This window comes from Mixophyes fleayi, chromosome 7 (assembly GCF_038048845.1).
Source record: "Mixophyes fleayi isolate aMixFle1 chromosome 7, aMixFle1.hap1, whole genome shotgun sequence".
NCBI lineage: Eukaryota > Metazoa > Chordata > Amphibia > Anura > Limnodynastidae > Mixophyes > Mixophyes fleayi.
The window spans coordinates 154,586,315-154,604,264 of NC_134408.1; the positions used below are offsets into that span (position 1 = coordinate 154,586,315).

A 17,950-nucleotide genomic window follows, 5' to 3' on the forward strand; every position below is an offset into this window, starting at 1 on the left:
CTCTGAGTGACTGGCTTCTTATTGGTTCTCTCTCTCTCTGAGTGACTGGCTTCTTATTGGTTCTCTCTCTCTCTGAGTGACTGGCTTCTTATTGGTTCTCTCTCTCTCTGAGTGACTGGCTTCTTATTGGTTCTCTCTCTCTCTCTCTCTCTCTGAGTGACTGGCTTCTTATTGGTTCTCTCTCTCTCTCTCTCTCTCTCTGAGTGACTGGCTTCTTATTGGTTCTCTCTCTCTCTGAGTGACTGGCTCCTTATTGGTTCTCTCTCTCTCTGAGTGACTGGCTTCTTATTGGTTCTCTCTCTCTCTCTCTGAGTGACTGGCTTCTTATTGGTTCTCTCTCTCTCTCTCTCTCTGAGTGACTGGCTTCTTATTGGTTCTCTCTCTCTCTGAGTGACTGGCTCCTTATTGGTTCTCTCTCTCTCTCTGAGTGACTGGCTCCTTATTGGTTCTCTCTCTCTCTCTGAGTGACTGGCTCCTTATTGGTTCTCTCTCTCTCTCTGAGTGACTGGCTCCTTATTGGTTCTCTCTCTCTCTGAGTGACTGGCTTCTTATTGGTTCTCTCTCTCTCTCTGAGTGACTGGCTTCTTATTGGTTCTCTCTCTCTCTCTCTCTCTCTCTCTCTGAGTGACTGGCTTCTTATTGGTTCTCTCTCTCTGAGTGACTGGCTTCTTATTGGTTCTCTCTCTCTCTGAGTGACATGCTTGCTTCCGCTTAGTGCTGGCTCCTGATTGGCTCACTCTTTGGCCGAATCTTGCGCTGAGTGACTGATTCCTAACTGTGAAAATTTTTGTGACTCCATTTTAAAAAGAATCCACATTTCCTCTCTGATTGAGAGAACCAGGCTATGATTTCACTGGTTGATAGGCTGCCCTGTTGGAAGTAAAGAGCGTTTGCTGTGGATTTTGTAGATTATACTGCTAATTAGGTTTGTGGTAACTCTGGGTAAAGCTGGCAACCTGGGACAATCCTACTGCAATGGCCGAGCACTGCCATCCGGCCACACAGGTAAGAGAGGGATCCAGACTCTTGTGGCCAGATCGCTGTCATCACCACCGGCGTTATAACGGAGGGTAAGTGTGTCACTTAGTGCTGCTTTGCACACTATCTGGTACAAACCCTGGTATAGTAAAAGTAAGGGTTACATACAGGTAGTGACAAGATGATGGTAACTCCTAGGTAAAGGAGGTACTCCGAGCATAGTGAAAGCATGTTACCCAGCATGGTCAGGGTCCTGTATATAAATACTGGACTTCCCTGGGTGCCTAGGATGATAGCTAGCATGGCTGCAAAACATCTCGTTGACTTTGAAATTGGGGTGACTGTTGGGGTGTGTGGCTGGTTATCAGTTTGCTGATGTTTTGTAATCCAGTGATGTCTACGGCGATGTCGGTAGGGATTCTGATTGGGAAAACAACATCAGCAGCGGGAAACTGTTTATGAAAGTGCGTGATCCAGGCACAACAGGTGACCGTCTGTAGATCATGTGACCCATGGTACGAGCAGCCAGTGTCCAGAGCACGATATCTTAGCCTGGTAGCAGTACATATACCGCTCATCACGTCGGGCAGTGCACGTTTGTGCGTTCAGCGAAGAGCACAGGCAGCTGTTTTCCAGGATGACAATGTCTTGGCCACAGAGCACATGGGGTCAGTGGCTGTTGGTGGAAGTGCAGAGATTTGTCTCAGTCGGAACCGCTCCAGGAGGTATATTTGTGATGCGGCTGTGTATCTGTCTGGGAAGCTGTGGAACGCATGCCGTGTCTGTATGGACCCCCCCCCCAGCGGTTAGTAAGCTGCTCATCAGAGGACGGAGCTGGTATTAACCCCTCAGGTGAAGGTGCACTGTGGTCAGGGGAAAGTGCTGTGATAATCCGTATAGGAGTTTGCAGACACTACAGCAAGAGTATAAATGGTGATTGTAAATGCAGTATAAAGTACGCTGGTTACTGTGTTTATTATTACTGCTGTGTGAGGTTATTTACTGATCTTCAGCCTTTACCAAGATTCATAGTAATGATTATTATTGGCATCTCTGTAGTTTTTGGGGGAGCACATTTGGCTGTTATCACCCTGATTTCACCCTCTAATCCTTCATAAGAACGTCCTCAATAGATTGTAGTAAGGAACACAAACTACTTATACAATAGATTAATAGCAGCTGTTAGTAACATTTGCAAATGTTTCAGGAACTGGACAGAACTAAATATTTGATATATTTGTTATCATTAGCGATCTAAGATGATGATGTGTAGATTTGTACATCAGAATAGTGTGAACGGACCTTTTGGCTGCATTCTGCCTATTGCACATCTACTATTTTCATCTTCCTAGTGGTTCTTGGCCAATTATTCCTATCAAGAGGCACTTTCGGACACACAAGTCGCAATAGTGAACATCATTTCCTCCACTTCGGGTAAGTTTATTTGTGGTTATTTTTCGGTAGTTACAGGCAGAGTTCTCGGTTCTTAGTAGTATCAGCTAATGTTCAGTATCAGACATATCAATTAATGTTCCACTTAAGTTGTGATATTGTGTTTGATTCTCTATGCTTTGTAATATCAGCAGTTTCTCTGAATGTACTTACTAACGTACAAAAGCCTGGATATTGGGCACAGCAGCCAATAGGACACTTGCTTATATTGTCAGATAAATGCGTTGTCACTCAGTAATGTACTTTCCATGCTACATTCCATGCACCATCATCTTATTGGGTGCACACCCATGCATAAGGCCGTCCTTTATTGTAGGTGCAGGATTGTGGTAAGATTGACACCGAAGGATAAAGAGAACTGTGTGCTGAACACTCCTCCACAAGAATGAGTAGAGAGGGGTAGACATAGGTGAAGCAGTAACACCACTAAGTACTCTCCCTTGAAGCAGGGAATACAGAGTTTACAGTTGTCATCTGCTGATAGATCACTTTGTACAGAGATCTAGTGAGGTCCAGTAAATAGCAGCTGCACAGATCGGTCACGTAGGGTCTGTTCATGTGCTGAGAAATCTGTCTGCCCATTTGTAGGGGTTCTACTTGTTGCACTCGTCAGTCAATGTCCACAACTTGGTAAAGACTTACAATAATGGAGCATATTCAAAATAACTGAAACTTCTAGATGTTGTATGATTATAACGAGAATAACACAAATTACATTCTATAATACCCAAACATTGTCATTGTGATTTGTCATGTTTTTATTTTGTCTCAGGTCTGTTCACGTTGATCCTGGCCTCCGTCTTTCCAAGCAACAGTGGGGACCGGTTCACACTGTCCAAACTATTGGCTGTTGTTTTGAGGTAAATGTTTGCCAGACAGTCATTACTGTATATATCTGAGTCCCCTCTCTAGGTCTATACCCAAACTCTGCTCTATAGAAATATTTGTTATATCTTACATATCTTCATTTTATTTCTGTTTCAGCATTGGAGGCGTGGTACTTGTTAGTTTGTCTGGCTCTGATAATTCAAGAAATAAAGACACTATAGGTAAATGTCCGGTTATAGTGTTTGCTTTATGAATGGTAGAACTTGTAGATTGTGTTGGCTTTGTTATGGATGGAAGAACTGGTACAGTGCGGCTTGTAGTGAAGGAGGGGTCTATGTGTTGGCGCTGTATGTTAGTCTGTGTCTCTATGTCTTGTAGTGAAGGAGGGGGCTGTGTCTGTTGCTGTATGTTAGTCTGTGTCTCTATGTCTTGTAGTGAAGGAGGGGGCTGTGTGTTGGTGCTGTATGTTAGTCTGTGTCTCTATGTCTTGTAGTGAAGGAGGGGGCTGTGTGTTGGTGCTGTATGTTAGTCTGTGTCTCTGTCTTGTAGTGAAGGTGGGGGCTGTGTGTTGGCGCTGTATGTTAGTCTGTGTCTTGTAGTGAAGGAGGGGGCTGTGTCTGTTGCTGTATGTTAGTCTGTGTCTCTATGTCTTGTAGTGAAGGTGGGGGCTGTGTGTTGGTGCTGTATGTTAGTCTGTGTCTCTATGTCTTGTAGTGAAGGAGGGGGCTGTGTGTTGGTGCTGTATGTTAGTCTGTGTCTCTATGTCTTGTAGTGAAGGAGGGGGCTGTGTCTGTTGCTGTATGTTAGTCTGTGTCTCTATGTCTTGTAGTGAAGGAGGGGGCTGTGTGTTGGTGCTGTATGTTAGTCTGTGTCTCTATGTCTTGTAGTGAAGGAGGGGGCTGTGTGTTGGTGCTGTATGTTAGTCTGTGTCTCTGTCTTGTAGTGAAGGTGGGGGCTGTGTGTTGGCGCTGTATGTTAGTCTGTGTCTTGTAGTGAAGGAGGGGGCTGTGTCTGTTGCTGTATGTTAGTCTGTGTCTCTATGTCTTGTAGTGAAGGAGGGGGCTGTGTCTATGTGTTGGTGCTGTATGTTAGTCTGTCTCTATGTCTTGTAGTGAAGGTGGGGGCTGTGTGTTGGTGCTGTATGTTAGTCTGTGTCTATGTCTTGTAGGGAAGGAGGGGGCTGTGTGTTGGTGCTGTATGTTAGTCTGTGTCTCTATGTCTTGTAGTGAAGGAGGGGGCTGTGTGTTGGCGCTGTATGTTAGTCTGTGTCTCTATGTCTTGTAGTGAAGGAGGGGGCTGTGTGTTGGCGCTGTATGTTAGTCTGTGTCTCTATGTCTTGTAGTGAAGGAGGGGGCTGTGTGTTGGCGCTGTATGTTAGTCTGTGTCTCTATGTCTTGTAGTGAAGGTGGGGGCTGTGTGTTGATGCTGTATGTTAGTCTGTGTCTCTATGTCTTGTAGTGAAGGTGGGGGCTGTGTGTTGATGCTGTATGTTAGTCTGTGTCTCTATGTCTTGTGAAGGAGGGGGCTGTGTGTTGGTGCTGTATGTTAGTCTGTGTCTCTATGTCTTGTAGTGAAGGTGGGGGCTGTGTGTTATCGCTGTATGTTAGTCTGTGTCTCTATGTCTTGTAGTGAACGAGGGGGCTGTGTGTTGGTGCTGTATGTTAGTCTGTGTCTCTATGTCTTGTAGTGAACGAGGGGGCTGTGTGTTGGTGCTGTATGTTAGTCTGTGTCTCTATATCTTGTAGTGAAGGAGGGGGCTGTGTGTTGGTGCTGTATGTTAGTCTGTGTCTCTATGTCTTGTAGTGAAGGAGGGGGATGTGTCTGTGTGTTGGTGCTGTATGTTAGTCTGTGTCTCTATGTCTTGCAGTGAAGGAGGGGGCTGTGTGTTGGTGCTGTATGTTAGTCTGTGTCTCTATGTCTTGTAGTGAAGGAGGGGGCTGTGTGTTGGTGCTGTATGTTAGTCTGTGTCTCTATGTCTTGTAGTGAAGGAGGGGGATGGGGTCTTTGTACTAACAATAACTTAGCTGCTGACTGATTGAATAGACGTTTCAGGCTCTCAATGGCTTCTTGTGGTCCATGTAATATAATGTATCATTTCTTGATTGGAACAAACACTTATTGGCTTTCAGCAGCATATAAATAAGAAGTAAAACCAAGTATACTGTAAAACATCACAACTAGTTTTTAATATTTAGGACAGACTCTCTTAAAATGTGGTTTTAGAATGAATTTCCCACCCTTTCCATGCAATGCCAGCCTGCCCCCACCTCCTCATTACACCACCCTTCCAGCTGCATATCAGAGGACAAAATCACTAATTTGGCACAGAGAAAGGGGTCCTGGGGAGGGAGGGGAGACCCGTAATTTAGGTTAGGGGGCTATGAATTCTTTTAGAAAGTAAAATAAGACTTTATATAACATTTTTTTACTCCTTTTCTGGTGGTATTTTTAATTGTAGTAGTTACTTGTAGTTAATACATAAAAACTGATTGTAGCTAATGCTACATGACAGACACAATTTATTAATTCTCCGGTTAAGTCTTCTATGTAATAATAATCTTTGTTAAAGGAATTAAGCTCTTCATTGTTCTAGTTACATTGCAGGGTTTTATGACGAATTTATAAGCAGTAATATGCGTGGTTACTAATTATACCAGATACAATTACACATTATAGATTATTATATTATATATTTCACAGAACTGAAATAAGTTGATTAAAAAAAAATATATATATATATTCTCCTGCTCTCCTTTGAAAGCTTTGCACTAACAGCACCAGGCTCTCCATGACCCGCTCATTGCCTGGTACTCACTGCTAGCGAGTGTTCTGTATTCTACTAGTAGCGCCAGGCTCTCCATGACCCGCTCATTGCCTGGTGCTCGCCGCTAGTGAGTGATCTGTATTATACTAGTAGCGCCAGGCTCTCCATGACCCGCTCATTGCCTGGTACTCGCCGCTAGTGAGTGATCTGTATTATACTAGTAGCGCCAGGCTCTCCATGACCCGCTCATTGCCTGGTGCTCACCGCTAGTGAGTGATCTGTATTATACTAGTAGCGCCAGGCTCTCCATGACCTGCTCATTGCCTGGTGCTCGCCGCTAGTGAGTGATCTGTATTATACTAGTAGCGCCAGGCTCTCCATGACCCGCTCATTGCCTGGTACTCGCCGCTAGCGAGTGATCTGTATTATACTAGTAGCGCTAGGCTCTCCATGACCCGCTCATTGCCTGGTACTCACTGCTAGCGAGTGTTCTGTATTATACTAGTAGCGCCAGGCTCTTCATGACCCGCTAATTGCCTGGTACTCGCTGCTAGTGAGTGATCTGTATTATACTAGTAGCGCCAGGCTCTCCATGACCCGCTCATTGCCTGGTACTCACAGCTAGTGAGTGATCTGTATTATATTAATAGCGCCAGGCTCTCCATGACCCGCTCATTGCCTGGTACTCACTGCTAGCGAGTGTTCTGTATTATACTAGTGGCGCCAGGATCTCCATGACCTGCTCATTGCCTGGTACTCGCTGCTAGCGAGTGATCTGTATTATACTAGTAGCGCCAGGCTCTCCATGACCCGCTCATTGCCTGGTGCTCGCCGCTAGTGAGTGATCTGTATTATACTAGTAGCGCCAGGCTCTCCATGACCCGCTCATTGCCTGGTACTCGCCGCTAGTGAGTGATCTGTATTATACTAGTAGCGCCAGGCTCTCCATGACCCGCTCATTGCCTGGTGCTCGCCGCTAGTGAGTGATCTGTATTATACTAGTAGCGCCAGGCTCTCCATGACCTGCTCATTGCCTGGTGCTCGCCGCTAGTGAGTGATCTGTATTATACTAGTAGCGCCAGGCTCTCCATGACCCGCTCATTGCCTGGTACTCGCCGCTAGCGAGTGATCTGTATTATACTAGTAGCGCTAGGCTCTCCATGACCCGCTCATTGCCTGGTACTCGCTGCTAGTGAGTGATCTGTATTATACTAGTAGCGCCAGGCTCTCCATGACCCGCTCATTGCCTGGTACTCACTGCTAGCGAGTGTTCTGTATTATACTAGTGGCGCCAGGATCTCCATGACCCGCTCATTGCCTGGTACTCGCTGCTAGCGAGTGATCTGTATTATACTAGTAGCGCCAGGCTCTCCATGACCCGCTCATTGCCTGGTACTCGCCGCTAGTGAGTGATCTGTATTATACTAGTAGCGCCAGGCTCTCCATGACCCGCTCATTGCCTGGTACTCGCTGCTAGCGAGTGATCTGTATTATACTAGTAGCGCCAGGCTCTCCATGACCCGCTCATTGCCTGGTACTCACTGCTAGCGAGTGATCGGTATTATACTAGTAGTGCCAGGCTCTCCATGACCCGCTCATTGCCTGGTACTCGCCGCTAGTGAGTGATCTGTATTATATTAATAGCGCCAGGCTCTCCATGACCCGCTCATTGCCTGGTACTCACTGCTAGCGAGTGTTCTGTATTATACTCGTAGCGCCAGGATCTCCATGACCCGCTCATTGCCTGGTACTCGCCGCTAGTGAGTGTTCTGTATTATACTAGTGGCGCCAGGATCTCCATGACCCGCTCATTGCCTGGTACTCGCCGCTAGCGAGTGTTCTGTATTATACTAGTGGCGCCAGGATCTCCATGACCCGCTCATTGCCTGGTACTCGCTGCTAGCGAGTGATCTGTATTATACTAGTAGCGCCAGGCTCTCCATGACCCGCTCATTGCCTGGTACTCGCTGCTAGTGAGTGATCTGTGTTATACTAGTAGCGCCAGGCTCTCCATGACCCGCTCATTGCCTGGTACTCACTGCTAGTGAGTGATCTGTATTATACTAGTAGCGCCAGGCTCTCCATGACCCGCTCATTGCCTGGTACTCACCGCTAGCGAGTGTTCTGTATTATACTAGTAGCGCCAGGCTCTCCATGACCCGCTCATTGCCTGGTACTCGCCGCTAGTGAGTGATCTGTATTATACTAGTAGCGCCAGGCTCTCCATGACCCGCTCATTGCCTGGTACTCGCCGCTAGCGAGTGATCGGTATTATACTAGTAGCGCCAGGCTCTCCATGACCCGCTCATTGCCTGGTACTCGCCGCTAGCGAGTGTTCTGTATTATACTCGTAGCGCCAGGCTCTCCATGACCCGCTCATTGCCTGGTACTCGCCGCTAGTGAGTGATCTGTATTATACTCGTAGCGCCAGGCTCTCCATGACCCGCTCATTGCCTGGTACTCGCTGCTAGCGAGTGATCTGTATTATACTAGTAGCGCCAGGCTCTCCATGACCCGCTCATTGCCTGGTACTCGCCGCTAGTGAGTGATCTGTATTATACTAGTAGCGCCAGGCTCTCCATGACCCGCTCATTGCCTGGTACTCGCCGCTAGTGAGTGATCTGTATTATACTAGTAGCGCCAGGCTCTCCATGACCCGCTAATTGCCTGGTACTCGCCGCTAGTGAGTGATCTGTATTATACTCGTAGCGCCAGGCTCTCCATGACCCGCTCATTGCCTGGTACTCACCGCCGTCCCCAGTGCACCGTCCGCTAGTGAGTAATATGTGTTAGGTGGTTGAGCACTATTTTGGGACACACTGTTCTCTCTTCCTATGGTAGAAAGGGAAATTGTTTGATATGAAATTTGTTTTGTTTGGTTCACCAGCGGAGTGGGAGGTGCAGGTGCGGGCACTTGGCCCTATGGATGGCTTTCTGAGGCGGATTTGATGTATTTTTTTCTCTCTTGGTTAAGTATTAAGTATTAAGTGAAATTCTGAATCCATGAAAAGCGCAAAACAATAAACCATCACCCTGTTACCTTATTGTGCATTGATCAAGACCCCATTAATTTGAGTTCTATTTAATGCATAAAAAATGTAATCCCAATGTCACTAATGCTGAGCGTATAAAGTGAGTAATTTGCTTTGTTTCCATGTATTATAGGCAGAATAGTTTATAATAATCTTGTACTTCCCGTTAGGTTGTCTGTGGTCCCTGCTCGGGGCAATGCTTTATGCTGTCTACATTGTCATGATAAAGAGGAAAGTAGATCGGGAGGACAAGCTGGACATACCCATGTTTTTTGGTGAGTATGATAGGTTTTATGTTGCTTATAATTTATATGAAGGGATAAGTGGGTGCAGAGATCTCCGGCAGGGATCTGCGTCTCTTCCTCCCAATATGTCAATAGATTTTGGGTTATTTATTAGGTAAAGAGCGAGTCGCCCCTCTGGGATGTTGATCTATATTTATCTGTATTATGTATATTTATATACATGCCTTTATGTCTGCTACACTTGTATCTATCTAATATGGAGAGCAGCGGTGTGCAGACATTCTGTATAGCCCTGTGTGTGTATCTTCAGGGGGCTGTCTGTGGCGGTCAGCCCCCCTCCCCTCTAAGATAACACAGCTGAAGAGGAATCGTGAGAGTTGTGGGAGAGGTAAGTGCTCCATACACTGTCTATTGCGGACCCCCTTCCATCCTCCTCTGCCTTTTGCTGACTGTCCATAGTTACCCCAGCAGGCACTTACTGAACCCCTTAATCAAAAGTGATTATATAGATTATAATGGAGATGAGGGTATTGGATTCAGGCGTTTCCATTGTTCCATGACCCGAGAGCTTTCACATAGTAACGGGAAGTGCCAGGGACATCATGCAAGGATCTACTAGTAACCAGTGGAGACCCGTTGGATCTCTCTATAATGACTCCTAAAAGATTCTCCGGAATAAAGGAAAAATAAAACCAAACAAAGCCAAGATAAAGACATCCACGTTTCTGTGCTTAAGACCTTGGTTAAACATTACAGTATTGTCTTCTGGGATTGCTCTGAATGTATAACATGGGAAAATCCTGCAAAACTTTTATTTTATGTAGCGTTTGTTTGGTTTTACATAGGTAATGAGTGGAAAATAAAAAGTCTGTTTCAATGTCTTACTAAAACAAACCCCTATATGTCCAGAAAAAAATAATATAACATTTTCGTGGGTAGAAATAATTCCTGTTGAAACTTACACCATGAAAATGAAAGGGGCTAATCCGGTGCCACTCTCGGTTCTCTCCCCACGTTCCGGGGTCTCTCTCCTCCCCACGGGGTCTTTCTCCTCTCCACGGGGGTCTTTCTCCTCTCCACGGGGTCTTTCTCCCCCCCACGGGGTCTTTCTCCTAGTGTCAGCAGATTCATAGTCCTGAGTTCTGGGTCCTGTTAGTTTTGCAGACGATGTTGTGGTTTTTGTCCTGTATGGGCGATGTTTGTGCTAGAAGTGTATTTTGTTTGTGATGTGTGGTGAGGACAGACTGAGCGGAGCATCTTAAATTGATGCTTCATATATTAAAGAAAGTGGTTAGTTGTACTTTATATGTAGCTCTCCATACTCTCAGATTACATGTTCTAAGCATGTGGCTAATTAGATGGAATTATCTGGTCCATTTAGAACTTTTACTGTACGAGTGGCTCAAAGACCCACAGGAGCATATCTGTAATGTGGAAAAGGAAAGAGAATACAACTAAAATGTCTGCACAGAGAGATGTGGGAATAATCCCCCAATTACACAGGTCCAGAACCTCTGTCCTTGCTGGCGGCCACTTGTCTGTATCTAGACCTGTGACCATCAGGATCTGACTAACGACGCTCTCCTCATGTCTGACACTTCTGCTTCATGTCTTCCAGGGTTTGTCGGACTCTTTAATCTCCTCCTGCTATGGCCAGGATTTTTTTTGCTGCACTACACAGACTTTGAGGCCTTTGAGTTTCCTAATAAATTAGTCTGGATGTACCTGGTCATCAATGGTCTTGTAGGCACTGTGTTGTCCGAGTTCCTGTGGTTATGGTGAGTGTCTTGCACTGCAGATATCATATTATAAATGCACCTACATGGAGAAGAAGGAAGCAGTGTGGGTCGTCTAGTTGTGTAAAGTAACATTTTACTATTGTAATAGAGCCTGTTCCTTTAACGTTACAGTGCATTGTGGGTTGGGGAGAAACGTTGCTAGTAAGGAACTTAGAGGAAAACTGCACTGTGTGGTATAATATCTCCAGTGTATATAATCAATGTTGTCTATGCTGCCGTCTGTCCACTAGATGGCGATGAAGACTCTGCGTTTCCATCCTTTGCTCCAGTATGTTCAGGGTGGCTGACGGAATGCATTTATCTGTTCAGCATGCTGGACCCATCTGTCCACATTGCCCAGAACTTCTCTGGGTTATTTTAGTGCTGACGTGACTAAATGCAGCAGCTGCTTTTTTCTACATTAAATGTTTTATCTTTTTCTTGTGTTTTAGGGGCTGTTTCCTGACCTCCTCTCTTATTGGCACTCTGGCTCTGAGCCTCACGATCCCTCTCTCCATCATTGCAGATATCTGCATGCAGAAGGTACATTCAGCTGTTATTATGGCTTTACATTTGGAAGTGCCGTTCTGTAAACGACTTGCTAATTGCAGTGTAGTGTAAATTGCTAAACTTCAGCTGGCGTTGTAATGCCTTTCAGCAATCCTCATGTTTATATGATTATCTCAGTAAATTCCTACTCGTCCTGAGAGAAAGTGCTGACATAATACCACAGCACGAGGGGTGAGAGAGACACAAGTACTGACATAATACCACAGCAGGAAGTGAGAGAGACACAAGTACTGACATAATACCACAGCACGAGGGGTGAGAGAGACACAAGTACTGACATAATACCTCAGCACGAGGGGTGAGAGAGACACAAGTACTGACACTAATACCACAGCACGAGGTGGTGAGAGAGACACAAGTACTGACATAATACCACAACACGAGGGCTGAGAGAGACACAAGTACTGACATAATACCACAGCATGAGGGGTGAGAGAGACACAAGTACTGACATAATACCACAGCATGAGGGGTGAGAGAGACGCAAGTACTGACACTAATACCACAGCACGAGGGCTGAGAGAAACACAAGTACTGACATAATACCACAGCATGAGGGGTGAGAGAGACACAAGTACTGACATAATACCACAGCACGAGGGGGTGAGAGAGACACAAGTACTGACATAATACCACAGCACGAGGGGTGAGAGAGACACAAGTACTGACATAATACCACAGCAGGAAGTGAGAGACACACAAGTACTGACATAATACCACAGCACGAGGGGTGAGAGAGACACAAGTACTGACATAATACCACAGCAGGAAGTGAGAGAGACACAAGTACTGACATAATACCACAGCACGAGGGGTGAGAGAGACACAAGTACTGACATAATACCTCAGCACGAGGGGTGAGAGAGACACAAGTACTGACACTAATACCATAGCACGAGGAGTGAGAGAGACACAAGTACTGACATAATACCACAGCACGAGGGGTGAGAGAGACACAAGTACTGACATAATACCACAGCATGAGGGGTGAGAGAGACACAAGTACTGACATAATACCACAGCACGAGGAGTGAGAGACACAAGTACTGACACTAATACCACAGCACGAGGGGGTGAGAGAGACACAAGTACTGACATAATACCACAGCACGAGGGCTGAGAGACACAAGTACTGACACTAATACCACAGCACGAGGGGGTGAGAGAGACACAAGTACTGACACTAATACCACAGCACGAGGGGGTGAGAGAGACACAAGTACTGACATAATACCACAGCACGAGGGGTGAGAGAGACACAAGTACTGACATAATACCACAGCACGAGGGCTGAGAGAGACACAAGTACTGACATAATACCACAGCACGAGGGGTGAGAGAGACACAAGTACTGACATAATACCACAGCATGAGGGGTGAGAGAGACACAAGTACTGACACTAATACCACAGCACGAGGGCTGAGGGGGACACAAGTACTGACATAATACCACAGCACGAGGGGGTGAGAGAGACACAAGTACTGACATAATACCACAGCAGGAAGTGAGAGAGACACAAGTACTGACATAATACCACAGCACGAGGGGTGAGAGAGACACAAGTACTGACATAATACCTCAGCACGAGGGGTGAGAGAGACACAAGTACTGACACTAATACCACAGCACGAGGAGTGAGAGACACAAGTACTGACATAATACCACAGCACGAGGGCTGAGAGAGACACAAGTACTGACATAATACCACAGCACGAGGGGTGAGAGAGACACAAGTACTGACATAATACCACAGCATGAGGGGTGAGAGAGACACAAGTACTGACATAATACCACAGCACGAGGGGTGAGAGAGACACAAGTACTGACACTAATACCACAGCACGAGGGGTGAGAGAGACACAAGTACTGACATAATACCACAGCATGAGGAGTGAGAGAGACACAAGTACTGACATAATACCACAGCACGAGGGCTGAGAGAGACACGAGTACTGACATAATACCACAGCATGAGGGCTGAGAGAGACACAAGTACTGACATAATACCACAGCATGAGGGGTGAGAGAGACACAAGTACTGACATAATACCTCAGCACGAGGGGGTGAGAGAGACACAAGTACTGACATAATACCACAGCACGAGGGCTGAGAGAGACACAAGTACTGACATAATACCACAGCACGAGGGGTGAGAGAGACACAAGTACTGACATAATACCACAGCAGGAAGTGAGAGAGACACAAGTACTGACATAATACCACAGCACGAGGGGTGAGAGAGACACAAGTACTGACATAATACCACAGCAGGAAGTGAGAGAGACACAAGTACTGACATAATACCACAGCACGAGGGGTGAGAGAGACACAAGTACTGACATAATACCACAGCATGAGGGGTGAGAGAGACACAAGTACTGACACTAATACCACAGCACGAGGGCTGAGAGAGACACAAGTACTGACATAATACCACAGCACGAGGGGGTGAGAGAGACACAAGTACTGACACTAATACCACAGCACGAGGGCTGAGAGAGACACAAGTACTGACATAATACCACAGCACGAGGGGTGAGAGAGACACAAGTACTGACATAATACCACAGCAGGAAGTGAGAGAGACACAAGTACTGACATAATACCACAGCACGAGGGGTGAGAGAGACACAAGTACTGACACTAATACCACAGCACGAGGTGGTGAGAGAGACACAAGTACTGACATAATACCACAACACGAGGGCTGAGAGAGACACAAGTACTGACATAATACCACAGCATGAGGGGTGAGAGAGACACAAGTACTGACATAATACCACAGCATGAGGGGTGAGAGAGACACAAGTACTGACATAATACCACAACACGAGGGCTGAGAGAGACACAAGTACTGACATAATACCACAGCACGAGGGGGTGAGAGAGACACAAGTACTGACATAATACCACAGCACGAGGGGTGAGAGAGACACAAGTACTGACATAATACCACAGCATGAGGGGTGAGAGAGACACAAGTACTGACATAATACCACAGCACGAGGGCTGAGAGAGACACAAGTACTGACATAATACCACAGCACGAGGGCTGAGAGACACAAGTACTGACATAATACCACAGCATGAGGGGTGAGAGAGACACAAGTACTGACACTAATACCACAGCACGAGGGCTGAGGGGGACACAAGTACTGACATAATACCACAGCATGAGGGGTGAGAGAGACACAAGTACTGACATAATACCACAGCATGAGGGGTGAGAGAGACACAAGTACTGACATAATACCACAGCATGAGGGCTGAGAGAGACACAAGTACTGACATAATACCACAGCACGAGGGGTGAGAGAGACACAAGTACTGACATAATACCACAGCATGAGGGGTGAGAGAGACACAAGTACTGACACTAATACCACAGCACGAGGGCTGAGAGGGACACAAGTACTGACATAATACCACAGCACGAGGGCTGAGAGGGACACAAGTACTGACATAATACCACAGCATGAGGGGTGAGAGAGACACAAGTACTGACACTAATACCACAGCACGAGGGCTGAGAGAGACACAAGTACTGACATAATACCACAGCACGAGGGGGTGAGAGAGACACAAGTACTGACATAATACCACAGCACGAGGGCTGAGACACACAAGTACTGACATAATACCTCAGCACGAGGGGTGAGAGAGACACAAGTACTGACATAATACCACAGCACGAGGGGTGAGAGAGACACAAGTACTGACATAATACCACAGCACGAGGGGTGAGAGAGACACAAGTACTGACATAATACCACAGCACGAGGGGGGAGAGAGACACAAGTACTGACATAATACCACAGCATGAGGGGTGAGAGAGACACAAGTACTGACATAATACCACAGCACGAGGGGGGAGAGAGACACAAGTACTGACATAATACCACAGCACGAGGGCTGAGAGAGACACAAGTACTGACATAATACCACAGCATGAGGGGTGAGAGAGACACAAGTACTGACATAATACCACAGCACGAGGGGGTGAGAGAGACACAAGTACTGACATAATACCACAGCACGAGGGCTGAGAGAGACACAAGTACTGACATAATACCACAGCACGAGGGGGTGAGAGAGACACAAGTACTGACATAATACCACAGCACGAGGGCTGAGACACACAAGTACTGACATAATACCTCAGCACGAGGGGGTGAGAGAGACACAAGTACTGACATAATACCACAGCACGAGGAGTGAGAGACACAAGTACTGACACTAATACCACAGCACGAGGGCTGAGAGAGACACAAGTACTGACATAATACCACAGCACGAGGGGGTGAGAGAGACACAAGTACTGACATAATACCACAGCACGAGGGCTGAGACACACAAGTACTGACATAATACCTCAGCACGAGGGGGTGAGAGAGACACAAGTACTGACATAATACCACAGCACGAGGAGTGAGAGACACAAGTACTGACACTAATACCACAGCACGAGGTGGTGAGAGAGACACAAGTACTGACATAATACCACAACACGAGGGCTGAGAGAGACACAAGTACTGACATAATACCACAGCACGAGGGCTGAGAGAGACACAAGTACTGACATAATACCACAGCACGAGGGGTGAGAGAGACACAAGTACTGACACTAATACCACAGCACGAGGGGGTGAGAGAGACACAAGTACTGACATAATACCACAGCACGAGGGGTGAGAGAGACACAAGTACTGACACTAATACCACAGCATGAGGGGTGAGAGAGACACAAGTACTGACATAATACCACAGCACGAGGGCTGAGACACACAAGTACTGACATAATACCACAGCACGAGGGGTGAGAGAGACACAAGTACTGACATAATACCACAGCACGAGGGGTGAGAGAGACACAAGTACTGACACTAATACCACAGCACGAGGGCTGAGAGAGACACAAGTACTGACATAATACCACAGCACGAGGGGGTGAGAGAGACACAAGTACTGACATAATACCACAGCACGAGGGGGTGAGAGAGACACAAGTACTGACATAATACCACAGCACGAGGAGTGAGAGAGACACAAGTACTGACATAATACCACAGCACGAGGGGTGAGAGAGACACAAGTACTGACATAATACCACAGCACGAGGAGTGAGAGAGACACAAGTACTGACATAATACCACAGCACGAGGGGTGAGAGAGACACAAGTACTGACATAATACCACAGCACGAGGGGTGAGAGAGACACAAGTACTGACACTAATACCACAGCACGAGGGGTGAGAGAGACATAAGTACTGACACTAATACCACAGCATGAGGGGGTGAGAGAGACACAAGTACTGACATAATACCACAGCACGAGGGGGTGAGAGAGACACAAGTACTGACATAATACCACAGCACGAGGGGGTGAGAGAGACACAAGTACTGACATAATACCACAGCACGAGGGCTGAGAGAGACACAAGTACTGACATAATACCACAGCACGAGGGCTGAGAGAGACACAAGTACTGACATAATACCACAGCACGAGGGCTGAGAGAGACACAAGTACTGACACTAATACCACAGCACGAGGGATGAGAGAGACACAAGTACTGACACTAATACCACAGCACGAGGGGGGAGAGAGACACAAGTACTGACATAATACCACAGCACAAGGGGTGAGAGACACAAGTACTGACATAATACCACAGCACGAGGGATGAGAGAGACACAAGTACTGACACTAATACCACAGCATGAGGAGTGAGAGACACAAGTACTGACACTAATACCACAGCACGAGGGCTGAGAGAGACACAAGTACTGACATAATACCACAGCACGAGGGGGGGGAGAGAGACACAAGTACTGACATAATACCACAGCACGAGGGCTGAGAGAGACACAAGTACTGACATAATACCACAGCACGAGGGCTGAGAGAGACACAAGTACTGACATAATACCACAGCACGAGGGGGGGGAGAGAGACACAAGTACTGACATAATACCACAGCACGAGGGCTGAGAGAGACACAAGTACTGACATAATACCACAGCACGAGGGGTGAGAGAGACACAAGTACTGACATAATACCACAGCACGAGGAGTGAGAGAGACACAAGTACTGACATAATACCACAGCATGAGGGGTGAGAGACACAAGTACTGACACTAATACCACAGCACGAGGGGTGAGAGAGACACAAGTACTGACATAATACCACAGCACGAGGAGTGAGAGAGACACAAGTACTGACATAATACCACAGCATGAGGGGTGAGAGAGACACGAGTACTGACATAATACCACAGCACGAGGGGTGAGAGAGACA

The 17,950-nt window shown here is 46.6% G+C and overlaps 1 protein-coding gene across 4 annotated transcripts in view; it reads left to right on the forward strand.

Moving 5' to 3' along the window:
• SLC35F5 (solute carrier family 35 member F5) overlaps nucleotides 1-17,950 on the forward strand; it is a 41,831-nt gene that overhangs the window by 22,399 nt on the left and 1,482 nt on the right. For 3 of the 4 annotated variants that reach the window (XM_075181259.1, XM_075181260.1, XM_075181258.1), the window contains exons 9-14: nucleotides 2,331-2,412; nucleotides 3,203-3,290; nucleotides 3,415-3,479; nucleotides 9,225-9,329; nucleotides 10,918-11,077; nucleotides 11,530-11,620. In XM_075181259.1, coding sequence (XP_075037360.1) covers nucleotides 2,331-2,412; nucleotides 3,203-3,290; nucleotides 3,415-3,479; nucleotides 9,225-9,329; nucleotides 10,918-11,077; nucleotides 11,530-11,620 — 591 coding nt within the window. Of the gene's footprint in view, nucleotides 1-2,330; nucleotides 2,413-3,202; nucleotides 3,291-3,414; nucleotides 3,480-9,224; nucleotides 9,330-10,917; nucleotides 11,078-11,529; nucleotides 11,621-17,950 lie in introns of those variants that run through there. The other variant, XM_075181261.1, reaches the window with a different exon arrangement.